Source organism: Camelina sativa, chromosome 12, assembly GCF_000633955.1.
Source record: "Camelina sativa cultivar DH55 chromosome 12, Cs, whole genome shotgun sequence".
Taxonomy (NCBI): Eukaryota; Viridiplantae; Streptophyta; class Magnoliopsida; order Brassicales; family Brassicaceae; genus Camelina; species Camelina sativa.
This window is the reverse complement of record NC_025696.1, coordinates 31838149-31852104: the sequence shown is the minus strand read 5'-3', so window position 1 is coordinate 31852104 and position 13956 is coordinate 31838149. Positions and strand designations below refer to the sequence as shown.

Below are 13956 nucleotides of genomic sequence, written 5' to 3'. Positions count from 1 at the left end.
TTTATTTTGTATCGCATATCTTCGGAAATTACTTTTACTCTTCTCCTTCTCCAGCAGTCAAACACAATCGTCTGTGTTTAGAAATCACCAATAATGCTTTTTAAATTTAACCATTAGTAGAAAATTATGAACAAAATTGATGTGTGTTTAAATAAAATTGAGAGATAAATGAATATATATTCACAAATTACTTGATGCTATTAACGGAAGTGAAAGTCGTAATTGGGTATTAAGATCTTGTAGATAAATGAATATATATTCACAAATGTAAAAGTCGAACGTTGAGATAAATCTATTAGAGGCATTAATCCTTTAAATAGATGAAACAGAAAAATCGATAAGAGCAAAAAGAAAACAGCAAAGGCGATCAACAGATTCATATTAGTCAAAAAAATCATGTTTAAAAATAGGAAAGGCCAAGAATTAATGAACAACCATGTAACACTCTTGTATAAAAAGATATTGTGTCCCTCTTAATTATCTACAGATTACTTTTAAATTTAAGAAAATTATAGAAGGAAGGCCAATTCAAACAGTTAAACAATGAATCATCTCTTGTGTTTTCTGTTTGTTATTGGATTGTGCATAGGATGTAGTGACGCAAAATTTAAATGGAATGAGAAAAACTCTGTATTCTTCAAGAATTCCCTTGGTCGAAACAATGTCTTGAAGATTCATTGCATATCAAATGATGACAATCTAGGCTTCCATTTTTTGCGTACGGGAGAAACCTACGATTTTAGTTTTCATGATAGTGTTACGGGAACAGAATTCTTTTGTGACTTATGGCAAGGACCTAATTTCAAGTTTCATGCATCATTTATGGCATATGAAGGTGGTGGTATCATAGTTCATTATGGTAAAAAAAACTTTTGGGATGCTAGAGAAGATGGAATCTATTTCACACATGGCAAACAAATGCCTAAGTTAGAGTACAAATGGAAATAAGAACCACTCAATGGACTTTAGCTCATCTTTGTTTGTGCCAAAACTTATTGTTCTTATGTATTATTGTGGAAGGGAAACCAATATATTATCAACGACACATATATATAAAAGAAAAAATCTGTAAAGACGTGAATTGTTTTCAATACGAAAACTTTTAAAATTTTTGTCCTCATCTAAACTAATATTCGTACATACAAAAAATAACGAATAATGTAAGACATTGGTGGAGAAAAATGTGTCCAAGTCATCTTTGAGACTATGACTAAATGTGTCGATCGAAACTTATATGGCCTATAAATTATAATGGGTTCGATATTTTGACTACAATAAGTTTGCCTCTAATTAGCTAATAGGTAAACTAAATGAACTTAGTTATAATTATAAATTTGTAATAGATTTTCTAGATTTTCACCTGCAATACATCGCGAGACAATTTTTTCTTAAACTAAAAGTTTTAAATTTTAAGTTATAATTGTTTGTTGATTTTGTTTAGTGTTTAAGATCGTATAATTGTATTTAGATTGTTAATTTTAGGGTTAATTCGTGGTATATTGCATGATATTTATTTTTTACATAATCGTAATTTAATAATTTAATTAAAATTTTAAATCTTCTAATATTGATGGTGTTAATAAAATAATAACATGATGAACACAGAATTAATAATATTTTATATTTATATCAACTCAAATCCGTCCCTCTATATAACCCGTCACGTGATATATTATAGTTTCTGTTTCCATAAAATATTATAGTTTTTGTTTTAATAGAGTATAAGCAAAGATTCAAAAAACAATAGAATGTGTCATTAATATATTATAGTTTCTGTTTCTATAAAATATTGATTGAAGTATTGTGTTAGGAATGAAATGTAAAATATTAAAGAAACAAAGTATGATGTTATCATTATTTTGGGAAACTTTCTAGGAATTAAGATTGTAAATAATTTATTTAAATAATTATAACTAAAATGGCATAATATAAAATGTACTTTAAAAATGTTAATATATATTTATGGTTCACAAGAAACTAATTATGCTTGAACAAATACTAAGGCTTTGTCAAAAAATTTAATTGGGGTCACTAATCGAATTCAAAGGTTAAGATTTCGTCAAAAGCCCAGCACATATAACATAACAACATTATAGAAAAAAAAAAAAGGTTGTAATACATTTAGCCCATCACTGAAAAAGAAAAATGCCAAACCAAGAGGTACATAAAATTCACAAATGTAACATTATCTTGTCGATTATCGACCCAATTTAATTCAGGACCGAATTTTTTTATAATTTTTTTCTATTTCACCTTACTTGTAGGATATCATGTTTTTTTTTTTTAAAGTTTTTAAGATTCAGTGTCTCTTTAAATTATATGCACTCGAAGAAGATTCAATCCTCAATTAACAATTTTAGAAATTAAAAAATATTTTTTTTCCTAACTTTCATTTATCAATCTCATTATTTTTATATTCTTGATGTTGTTTTTATTTTTAATATGTACTAGGTTGGTACCCGCACTACGCTGTAGGTTGGTTTTTTATTTTATTTTTCTTAGATTTATTTTTGTTTTGTTTTTGATTTCATAATTTAATATATGTTGTCTGGAATAATTTTCATAATTTTTAAATAATTTCAATTGGCAATTGTTTTTTTTGGTTATTATTATTTACATCATCATATGATACATAAGCTTTTAATTTCAAAATTTTAGTTTTTGAATATTTTTTAATTTTACCTTAAGTTAAGGGATTTCACTCTTAAATTTTGATTTGTTTTCCACTCACAATTCACAAACTCTTTGATGTCTACATTGTAAATGTTCTCGATGGATCTCTTCGAGTACTTTAGGTTAGTCACTTCAACCTTTGTCTCTATAATCTTACATAACTTATCTATTTTTCTCATTCAATAACTGTACTTTATTCATCAGTTTTCTGATTTTACCGGCAACCAATTTAGGCTACACAAACATTGCTTTTCTTCTATCTATTTATTTGGGCGTTTGCCAAAAATCATATTGATCATTCTATGGATTCAGCTGTAAATCCTATATATGCATGGAAAACAATGGTGGTTAAAGGCTAAAGATCCTTCTCGGTGTTTAGCTGCATGTGTTATTAATCATATTTCTATTTCCTTTTCAACAAAGTCACTTTCGCTTAGGTGTTAATATAGAACAATTTCTTACACAAACCTCTGAGTATATTGATGGAAGTTCAGAAAGAAACTATATAACACATGATTTTTTTTCAAGAAAATAGATTTAAGAAACAACCATAGGCAAGAAACACACAATAACAACTACAACTAAGTTCAAACAAGTAATAATTAAAATAGAAATCGAAGCCACAAGAAGTGACGATTATAGCATGTAAAAATAGTCTTCCAAATTTGTAATATGCTAATGTAAATAACAATTCCTAAAAAGAAAGAACCTGAAATGTCTGTAGAATATTTTTCTTTTCATGACTCCATTTTCTTGCTAATTTCAAAGCGGTTTCCACACCTTCAGCACCAGTGTTCATAGGAATCACCATATCATAACAAAACATATTTGTGAGATATCAAGTTTTCTGATTTCATGATGTAATATATATGTCCTTTGATATCAAGTTTCATAAGTTTTGATAATTCAATGGTTATTTGTATTTTTAGTATTATTTATATTTTCATATGATACTTGAGTTTTTAATTTCATAAATTTAGTTTTTACATATATTTTTAAATTTTATTTTGTTAAGAAATAAGTTTTTGTTTTTTTTACTTGAAAATTATATTCTTCTCTTACTAAAACAATACTGAATATTTTGGTTGTTAATATAGTTAATCCAAAATGTTCAGTTTTCATTAAACCAAAAAGTTAGATGTATATTTGAAAAATTAAAGTATCTTCCAATGAAATTAAAATTGCATTTTTATTTAGATTTTTTCCGTTTGTTGTTAATATATGTTTTTCTTGTTGTTCTTTTTTGTTGCTGCATTTTTTGTTATTGTTTTTATAAAATTATATAGTAAAGTAATATTTACGTTTTCTTGTTTTTGATTTACGGTGCTTTGGAACATCAACATATTTATATTTGTCTTGTCTTAACCTAACTCTTACACTAAACAAACTCATTTACACATATTGGTCTTTACTACAATAATGGCCCAATGGCCTTTGTACTTTAGTAATCATGTTTCTTCTCCTTTACCAGACCTAGTTTTTTAATTGGTTTAGAAATCTTAGCTGTATTAATTTAAATATTTTTATTGGCTATTGATTTTAAATGATGTGTCAACAACAGCTTGAATGTTAAAGCTAATGTGTCATACTCTGGTGAAAAACATACAAGTTTTATTGTATTGATGAGTAATCAGTCACCTATTCGAATTTTATGGTTTTCATAAATAATGAATGATGGATTTATGATGTTGAAATAATGATTATAGACTTATTGTTAATCTATCTTGGTTTTTTTTTCTTTTTGTATTTTGAATGTACATATTACTTGAATTAATTAGTCACTTTAATTAAGTTATCTACTACTTAGCCATTTTGCACGTAACACACAAAAAAAAAATATATATATATATATATATATCATCTAACTGGTTTAATATCTGTAACATACTTAGGTCATGTTGGTCATTTGGTGGCATCTTCATCCAAATGATTTACCTAAATGATGCATCTGAATGTCAAATGATCAAATGAAAAAAAAAAACAAATGACCCGAACAAGGCCTTAGACGTATCCTGTAGTTTATTTAAAACAGTTGTACCGGAATTGTCTAAGAATACAAACAAGTACAAAATCGAAAATAAAATTTCAAAGGAAAAACAACTCATACTATAGATTTTAGGGTAATATTAGTAACTACCATGAAATCCAAAAGAAATTAAGAAAATACCATTGTGTCAGAAAATTTAGGTAACTACCATTTCTAAGAGAAGGGAAAATTCAAAACTGTCCTTAAACAAACGACAAAAGTACAACAATGGTAACTTAAAAATCGTGTTTTCAAAAGAAATCACACGTAATCTTAATAAATAACGTGTAACTTAAGAAAATAAATTATTAATGAGAGAGATATTATGTTATCACCTGTAATTTGATAAAGTAGCGTGTTACAAAACAAAATGTCATGAATTAAATAAAAAACACGGCGACGGAGATTCCAATATAAATTGAAATCCAAAGAGATAAAGTGAGATATCTGCTGCAATTTGAAAGAGAGAAACAGAAAAGAAGAAAGAAACAGGAAAAGTAAGAATTGATGTTGTTTGATGTGTTTATAACAGAAGAAATAATGATATCTCATGGTGAGAAGAGAACACCAATGGAGATGTAAAAGGAGAAGAAACCAAAGAAGAAAGAAGGAGAGAAAGAATAAGACAAATCTTGGTAATTTTATTATCCTTCTGACAAAAATACTGTAGAAAAATGGTAGTTTCTTAATTATCTTTCATTCTTGTGCTATCTAATGCATATTCTCTAGATTTTATATGTATAAATTTATAACCTTAAAACATCTATCAAAAAATCATTATCAAATATTTCTTCAAATAATATACGCCGAAACATAATAGAAACAAGTCAAATATGTATAAGAAAAACAAATAGTATTTTCACAATTTCCACCAAATCTTCTATAATCCCAAAGATTTGTTNTAACAACTACAACTAAGTTCAAACAAGTAATAATTAAAATAGAAATCGAAGCCACAAGAAGTGACGATTATAGCATGTAAAAATAGTCTTCCAAATTTGTAATATGCTAATGTAAATAACAATTCCTAAAAAGAAAGAACCTGAAATGTCTGTAGAATATTTTTCTTTTCATGACTCCATTTTCTTGCTAATTTCAAAGCGGTTTCCACACCTTCAGCACCAGTGTTCATAGGAATCACCATATCATAACAAAACATATTTGTGAGATATCAAGTTTTCTGATTTCATGATGTAATATATATGTCCTTTGATATCAAGTTTCATAAGTTTTGATAATTCAATGGTTATTTGTATTTTTAGTATTATTTATATTTTCATATGATACTTGAGTTTTTAATTTCATAAATTTAGTTTTTACATATATTTTTAAATTTTATTTTGTTAAGAAATAAGTTTTTGTTTTTTTTACTTGAAAATTATATTCTTCTCTTACTAAAACAATACTGAATATTTTGGTTGTTAATATAGTTAATCCAAAATGTTCAGTTTTCATTAAACCAAAAAGTTAGATGTATATTTGAAAAATTAAAGTATCTTCCAATGAAATTAAAATTGCATTTTTATTTAGATTTTTTCCGTTTGTTGTTAATATATGTTTTTCTTGTTGTTCTTTTTTGTTGCTGCATTTTTTGTTATTGTTTTTATAAAATTATATAGTAAAGTAATATTTACGTTTTCTTGTTTTTGATTTACGGTGCTTTGGAACATCAACATATTTATATTTGTCTTGTCTTAACCTAACTCTTACACTAAACAAACTCATTTACACATATTGGTCTTTACTACAATAATGGCCCAATGGCCTTTGTACTTTAGTAATCATGTTTCTTCTCCTTTACCAGACCTAGTTTTTTAATTGGTTTAGAAATCTTAGCTGTATTAATTTAAATATTTTTATTGGCTATTGATTTTAAATGATGTGTCAACAACAGCTTGAATGTTAAAGCTAATGTGTCATACTCTGGTGAAAAACATACAAGTTTTATTGTATTGATGAGTAATCAGTCACCTATTCGAATTTTATGGTTTTCATAAATAATGAATGATGGATTTATGATGTTGAAATAATGATTATAGACTTATTGTTAATCTATCTTGGTTTTTTTTTCTTTTTGTATTTTGAATGTACATATTACTTGAATTAATTAGTCACTTTAATTAAGTTATCTACTACTTAGCCATTTTGCACGTAACACACAAAAAAAAAATATATATATATATATATATATCATCTAACTGGTTTAATATCTGTAACATACTTAGGTCATGTTGGTCATTTGGTGGCATCTTCATCCAAATGATTTACCTAAATGATGCATCTGAATGTCAAATGATCAAATGAAAAAAAAAAACAAATGACCCGAACAAGGCCTTAGACGTATCCTGTAGTTTATTTAAAACAGTTGTACCGGAATTGTCTAAGAATACAAACAAGTACAAAATCGAAAATAAAATTTCAAAGGAAAAACAACTCATACTATAGATTTTAGGGTAATATTAGTAACTACCATGAAATCCAAAAGAAATTAAGAAAATACCATTGTGTCAGAAAATTTAGGTAACTACCATTTCTAAGAGAAGGGAAAATTCAAAACTGTCCTTAAACAAACGACAAAAGTACAACAATGGTAACTTAAAAATCGTGTTTTCAAAAGAAATCACACGTAATCTTAATAAATAACGTGTAACTTAAGAAAATAAATTATTAATGAGAGAGATATTATGTTATCACCTGTAATTTGATAAAGTAGCGTGTTACAAAACAAAATGTCATGAATTAAATAAAAAACACGGCGACGGAGATTCCAATATAAATTGAAATCCAAAGAGATAAAGTGAGATATCTGCTGCAATTTGAAAGAGAGAAACAGAAAAGAAGAAAGAAACAGGAAAAGTAAGAATTGATGTTGTTTGATGTGTTTATAACAGAAGAAATAATGATATCTCATGGTGAGAAGAGAACACCAATGGAGATGTAAAAGGAGAAGAAACCAAAGAAGAAAGAAGGAGAGGAAGAATAAGACAAATCTTGGTAATTTTATTATCCTTCTGACAAAAATACTGTAGAAAAATGGTAGTTTCTTAATTATCTTTCATTCTTGTGCTATCTAATGCATATTCTCTAGATTTTATATGTATAAATTTATAACCTTAAAACATCTATCAAAAAATCATTATCAAATATTTCTTCAAATAATATACGCCGAAACATAATAGAAACAAGTCAAATATGTATAAGAAAAACAAATAGTATTTTCACAATTTCCACCAAATCTTCTATAATCCCAAAGATTTGTTATGTTTTGATAGTGGAGGGATCTTTGGTTATCATCGTCAAACAAGATACAGTGTCACTATTTAATTTAGATACACACGCGTTTGCATGTTTTTCATTCTACAAATATATTTTCTTAGGTAGTTTATACATTGTATTGTAATGTATCTATATATACATTTTAAAGTATATTTTGGATTCTACCTTTTTATTTGTACTTATTTACAAAGTTAATTTTTAAAAATTTCTAGAAATAGCATTACTACAGATTTTATTTCCTAATTATTTTATGTACCATTCCAACTAAAAAAATACAGCATAATCAATATGGAAACATAAACNCCTTTGATATCAAGTTTCATAAGTTTTGATAATTCAATGGTTATTTGTATTTTTAGTATTATTTATATTTTCATATGATACTTGAGTTTTTAATTTCATAAATTTAGTTTTTACATATATTTTTAAATTTTATTTTGTTAAGAAATAAGTTTTTGTTTTTTTTACTTGAAAATTATATTCTTCTCTTACTAAAACAATACTGAATATTTTGGTTGTTAATATAGTTAATCCAAAATGTTCAGTTTTCATTAAACCAAAAAGTTAGATGTATATTTGAAAAATTAAAGTATCTTCCAATGAAATTAAAATTGCATTTTTATTTAGATTTTTTCCGTTTGTTGTTAATATATGTTTTTCTTGTTGTTCTTTTTTGTTGCTGCATTTTTTGTTATTGTTTTTATAAAATTATATAGTAAAGTAATATTTACGTTTTCTTGTTTTTGATTTACGGTGCTTTGGAACATCAACATATTTATATTTGTCTTGTCTTAACCTAACTCTTACACTAAACAAACTCATTTACACATATTGGTCTTTACTACAATAATGGCCCAATGGCCTTTGTACTTTAGTAATCATGTTTCTTCTCCTTTACCAGACCTAGTTTTTTAATTGGTTTAGAAATCTTAGCTGTATTAATTTAAATATTTTTATTGGCTATTGATTTTAAATGATGTGTCAACAACAGCTTGAATGTTAAAGCTAATGTGTCATACTCTGGTGAAAAACATACAAGTTTTATTGTATTGATGAGTAATCAGTCACCTATTCGAATTTTATGGTTTTCATAAATAATGAATGATGGATTTATGATGTTGAAATAATGATTATAGACTTATTGTTAATCTATCTTGGTTTTTTTTTCTTTTTGTATTTTGAATGTACATATTACTTGAATTAATTAGTCACTTTAATTAAGTTATCTACTACTTAGCCATTTTGCACGTAACACACAAAAAAAAAATATATATATATATATATATATCATCTAACTGGTTTAATATCTGTAACATACTTAGGTCATGTTGGTCATTTGGTGGCATCTTCATCCAAATGATTTACCTAAATGATGCATCTGAATGTCAAATGATCAAATGAAAAAAAAAAACAAATGACCCGAACAAGGCCTTAGACGTATCCTGTAGTTTATTTAAAACAGTTGTACCGGAATTGTCTAAGAATACAAACAAGTACAAAATCGAAAATAAAATTTCAAAGGAAAAACAACTCATACTATAGATTTTAGGGTAATATTAGTAACTACCATGAAATCCAAAAGAAATTAAGAAAATACCATTGTGTCAGAAAATTTAGGTAACTACCATTTCTAAGAGAAGGGAAAATTCAAAACTGTCCTTAAACAAACGACAAAAGTACAACAATGGTAACTTAAAAATCGTGTTTTCAAAAGAAATCACACGTAATCTTAATAAATAACGTGTAACTTAAGAAAATAAATTATTAATGAGAGAGATATTATGTTATCACCTGTAATTTGATAAAGTAGCGTGTTACAAAACAAAATGTCATGAATTAAATAAAAAACACGGCGACGGAGATTCCAATATAAATTGAAATCCAAAGAGATAAAGTGAGATATCTGCTGCAATTTGAAAGAGAGAAACAGAAAAGAAGAAAGAAACAGGAAAAGTAAGAATTGATGTTGTTTGATGTGTTTATAACAGAAGAAATAATGATATCTCATGGTGAGAAGAGAACACCAATGGAGATGTAAAAGGAGAAGAAACCAAAGAAGAAAGAAGGAGAGGAAGAATAAGACAAATCTTGGTAATTTTATTATCCTTCTGACAAAAATACTGTAGAAAAATGGTAGTTTCTTAATTATCTTTCATTCTTGTGCTATCTAATGCATATTCTCTAGATTTTATATGTATAAATTTATAACCTTAAAACATCTATCAAAAAATCATTATCAAATATTTCTTCAAATAATATACGCCGAAACATAATAGAAACAAGTCAAATATGTATAAGAAAAACAAATAGTATTTTCACAATTTCCACCAAATCTTCTATAATCCCAAAGATTTGTTATGTTTTGATAGTGGAGGGATCTTTGGTTATCATCGTCAAACAAGATACAGTGTCACTATTTAATTTAGATACACACGCGTTTGCATGTTTTTCATTCTACAAATATATTTTCTTAGGTAGTTTATACATTGTATTGTAATGTATCTATATATACATTTTAAAGTATATTTTGGATTCTACCTTTTTATTTGTACTTATTTACAAAGTTAATTTTTAAAAATTTCTAGAAATAGCATTACTACAGATTTTATTTCCTAATTATTTTATGTACCATTCCAACTAAAAAAATACAGCATAATCAATATGGAAACATAAACTATAATATATTTAACTACACCTTCTATTGTGTATTGAAGATATTTTATCTCTGAATCATTTACAAACAAAGAAAACAACAATTTGATTCCTATTTTGTTTTCCAAAANTAAATTTTATTTTGTTAAGAAATAAGTTTTTGTTTTTTTTACTTGAAAATTATATTCTTCTCTTACTAAAACAATACTGAATATTTTGGTTGTTAATATAGTTAATCCAAAATGTTCAGTTTTCATTAAACCAAAAAGTTAGATGTATATTTGAAAAATTAAAGTATCTTCCAATGAAATTAAAATTNAATTTTTAACATAAAAAGAATTTCGATTCACATTTATTTAAATATTATAAGTAATCTATACTAATCAAAAGTAGAAGCTATAAGTTTCTAAGGCTGTCCACCTAGGATTTAAAACCTCCAATTGTAATAAGACANTTTAGATTTTTTCCGTTTGTTGTTAATATATGTTTTTCTTGTTGTTCTTTTTTGTTGCTGCATTTTTTGTTATTGTTTTTATAAAATTATATAGTAAAGTAATATTTACGTTTTCTTGTTTTTGATTTACGGTGCTTTGGAACATCAACATATTTATATTTGTCTTGTCTTAACCTAACTCTTACACTAAACAAACTCATTTACACATATTGGTCTTTACTACAATAATGGCCCAATGGCCTTTGTACTTTAGTAATCATGTTTCTTCTCCTTTACCAGACCTAGTTTTTTAATTGGTTTAGAAATCTTAGCTGTATTAATTTAAATATTTTTATTGGCTATTGATTTTAAATGATGTGTCAACAACAGCTTGAATGTTAAAGCTAATGTGTCATACTCTGGTGAAAAACATACAAGTTTTATTGTATTGATGAGTAATCAGTCACCTATTCGAATTTTATGGTTTTCATAAATAATGAATGATGGATTTATGATGTTGAAATAATGATTATAGACTTATTGTTAATCTATCTTGGTTTTTTTTTCTTTTTGTATTTTGAATGTACATATTACTTGAATTAATTAGTCACTTTAATTAAGTTATCTACTACTTAGCCATTTTGCACGTAACACACAAAAAAAAAATATATATATATATATATATATCATCTAACTGGTTTAATATCTGTAACATACTTAGGTCATGTTGGTCATTTGGTGGCATCTTCATCCAAATGATTTACCTAAATGATGCATCTGAATGTCAAATGATCAAATGAAAAAAAAAAACAAATGACCCGAACAAGGCCTTAGACGTATCCTGTAGTTTATTTAAAACAGTTGTACCGGAATTGTCTAAGAATACAAACAAGTACAAAATCGAAAATAAAATTTCAAAGGAAAAACAACTCATACTATAGATTTTAGGGTAATATTAGTAACTACCATGAAATCCAAAAGAAATTAAGAAAATACCATTGTGTCAGAAAATTTAGGTAACTACCATTTCTAAGAGAAGGGAAAATTCAAAACTGTCCTTAAACAAACGACAAAAGTACAACAATGGTAACTTAAAAATCGTGTTTTCAAAAGAAATCACACGTAATCTTAATAAATAACGTGTAACTTAAGAAAATAAATTATTAATGAGAGAGATATTATGTTATCACCTGTAATTTGATAAAGTAGCGTGTTACAAAACAAAATGTCATGAATTAAATAAAAAACACGGCGACGGAGATTCCAATATAAATTGAAATCCAAAGAGATAAAGTGAGATATCTGCTGCAATTTGAAAGAGAGAAACAGAAAAGAAGAAAGAAACAGGAAAAGTAAGAATTGATGTTGTTTGATGTGTTTATAACAGAAGAAATAATGATATCTCATGGTGAGAAGAGAACACCAATGGAGATGTAAAAGGAGAAGAAACCAAAGAAGAAAGAAGGAGAGGAAGAATAAGACAAATCTTGGTAATTTTATTATCCTTCTGACAAAAATACTGTAGAAAAATGGTAGTTTCTTAATTATCTTTCATTCTTGTGCTATCTAATGCATATTCTCTAGATTTTATATGTATAAATTTATAACCTTAAAACATCTATCAAAAAATCATTATCAAATATTTCTTCAAATAATATACGCCGAAACATAATAGAAACAAGTCAAATATGTATAAGAAAAACAAATAGTATTTTCACAATTTCCACCAAATCTTCTATAATCCCAAAGATTTGTTATGTTTTGATAGTGGAGGGATCTTTGGTTATCATCGTCAAACAAGATACAGTGTCACTATTTAATTTAGATACACACGCGTTTGCATGTTTTTCATTCTACAAATATATTTTCTTAGGTAGTTTATACATTGTATTGTAATGTATCTATATATACATTTTAAAGTATATTTTGGATTCTACCTTTTTATTTGTACTTATTTACAAAGTTAATTTTTAAAAATTTCTAGAAATAGCATTACTACAGATTTTATTTCCTAATTATTTTATGTACCATTCCAACTAAAAAAATACAGCATAATCAATATGGAAACATAAACTATAATATATTTAACTACACCTTCTATTGTGTATTGAAGATATTTTATCTCTGAATCATTTACAAACAAAGAAAACAACAATTTGATTCCTATTTTGTTTTCCAAAACCTGTGAGCTTTAATTTTTAACATAAAAAGAATTTCGATTCACATTTATTTAAATATTATAAGTAATCTATACTAATCAAAAGTAGAAGCTATAAGTTTCTAAGGCTGTCCACCTAGGATTTAAAACCTCCAATTGTAATAAGACATGTCACTCATTAACATTTTTTAAAGTTTCCAGAAGTTTCTATATTAAGAATTATTTTAAAACAACCTATCAGGATTTGACATGTCGTCATTAACATTTTTAAAAAATTTCCAGAATTTTTAGAAAAATAATTTTAAATTTATAGAAATAAAAGAACATATGAACAATATCCCACATTGGCTAGAAAAGTTTTAGACAATGGTTGAGAACCAGTATAAATAAGATTAATATGCTTCCAACAACGAATGAGCAGGAAAGCTTGATTTATCAAGCGTCCAAGTAAAAATTATTCGGTTTGATCCGGTTTTTTATTTGATCAAATTAAAACTTTAAAAAGTTTCAAAAAAATATTATAATTTTTAAAATTCTTAAAAGTTTAAATATTATAAATATTGAAACTTTTAAAAGTTCTTAGCTTTTAAAATGTTTTTAAATATTATAATTTTTAAATTTTAAAAGTTTAAAATATTATAAATATTGAAACTTTTTAAAAGGTTCAAATTTTATATTTCGAAACCTTTTAAAAGTTTAAAATACTATAAATATTGATGTAAAACATAAATTATCTTA

At 25.9% G+C, this 13956-nt stretch overlaps 1 protein-coding gene across 1 annotated transcript; it reads left to right on the top strand.

Annotated features, from left to right (window-relative positions):
- On the top strand, positions 513-1068 carry LOC104732999. The gene has a single exon (XM_010452608.1). The coding sequence runs from the start codon at positions 544-546 to the stop codon at positions 946-948; it is 405 nt and encodes a 134-aa protein (XP_010450910.1). The 5' UTR covers positions 513-543; the 3' UTR covers positions 949-1068.

Coding starts and splice junctions, on each gene's coding strand:
- LOC104732999 (XM_010452608.1), top strand. CDS start 544: ATGAATCATCTCTTGTGTTTTCTGTTTGTTATTGGATTGTGCATAGGA.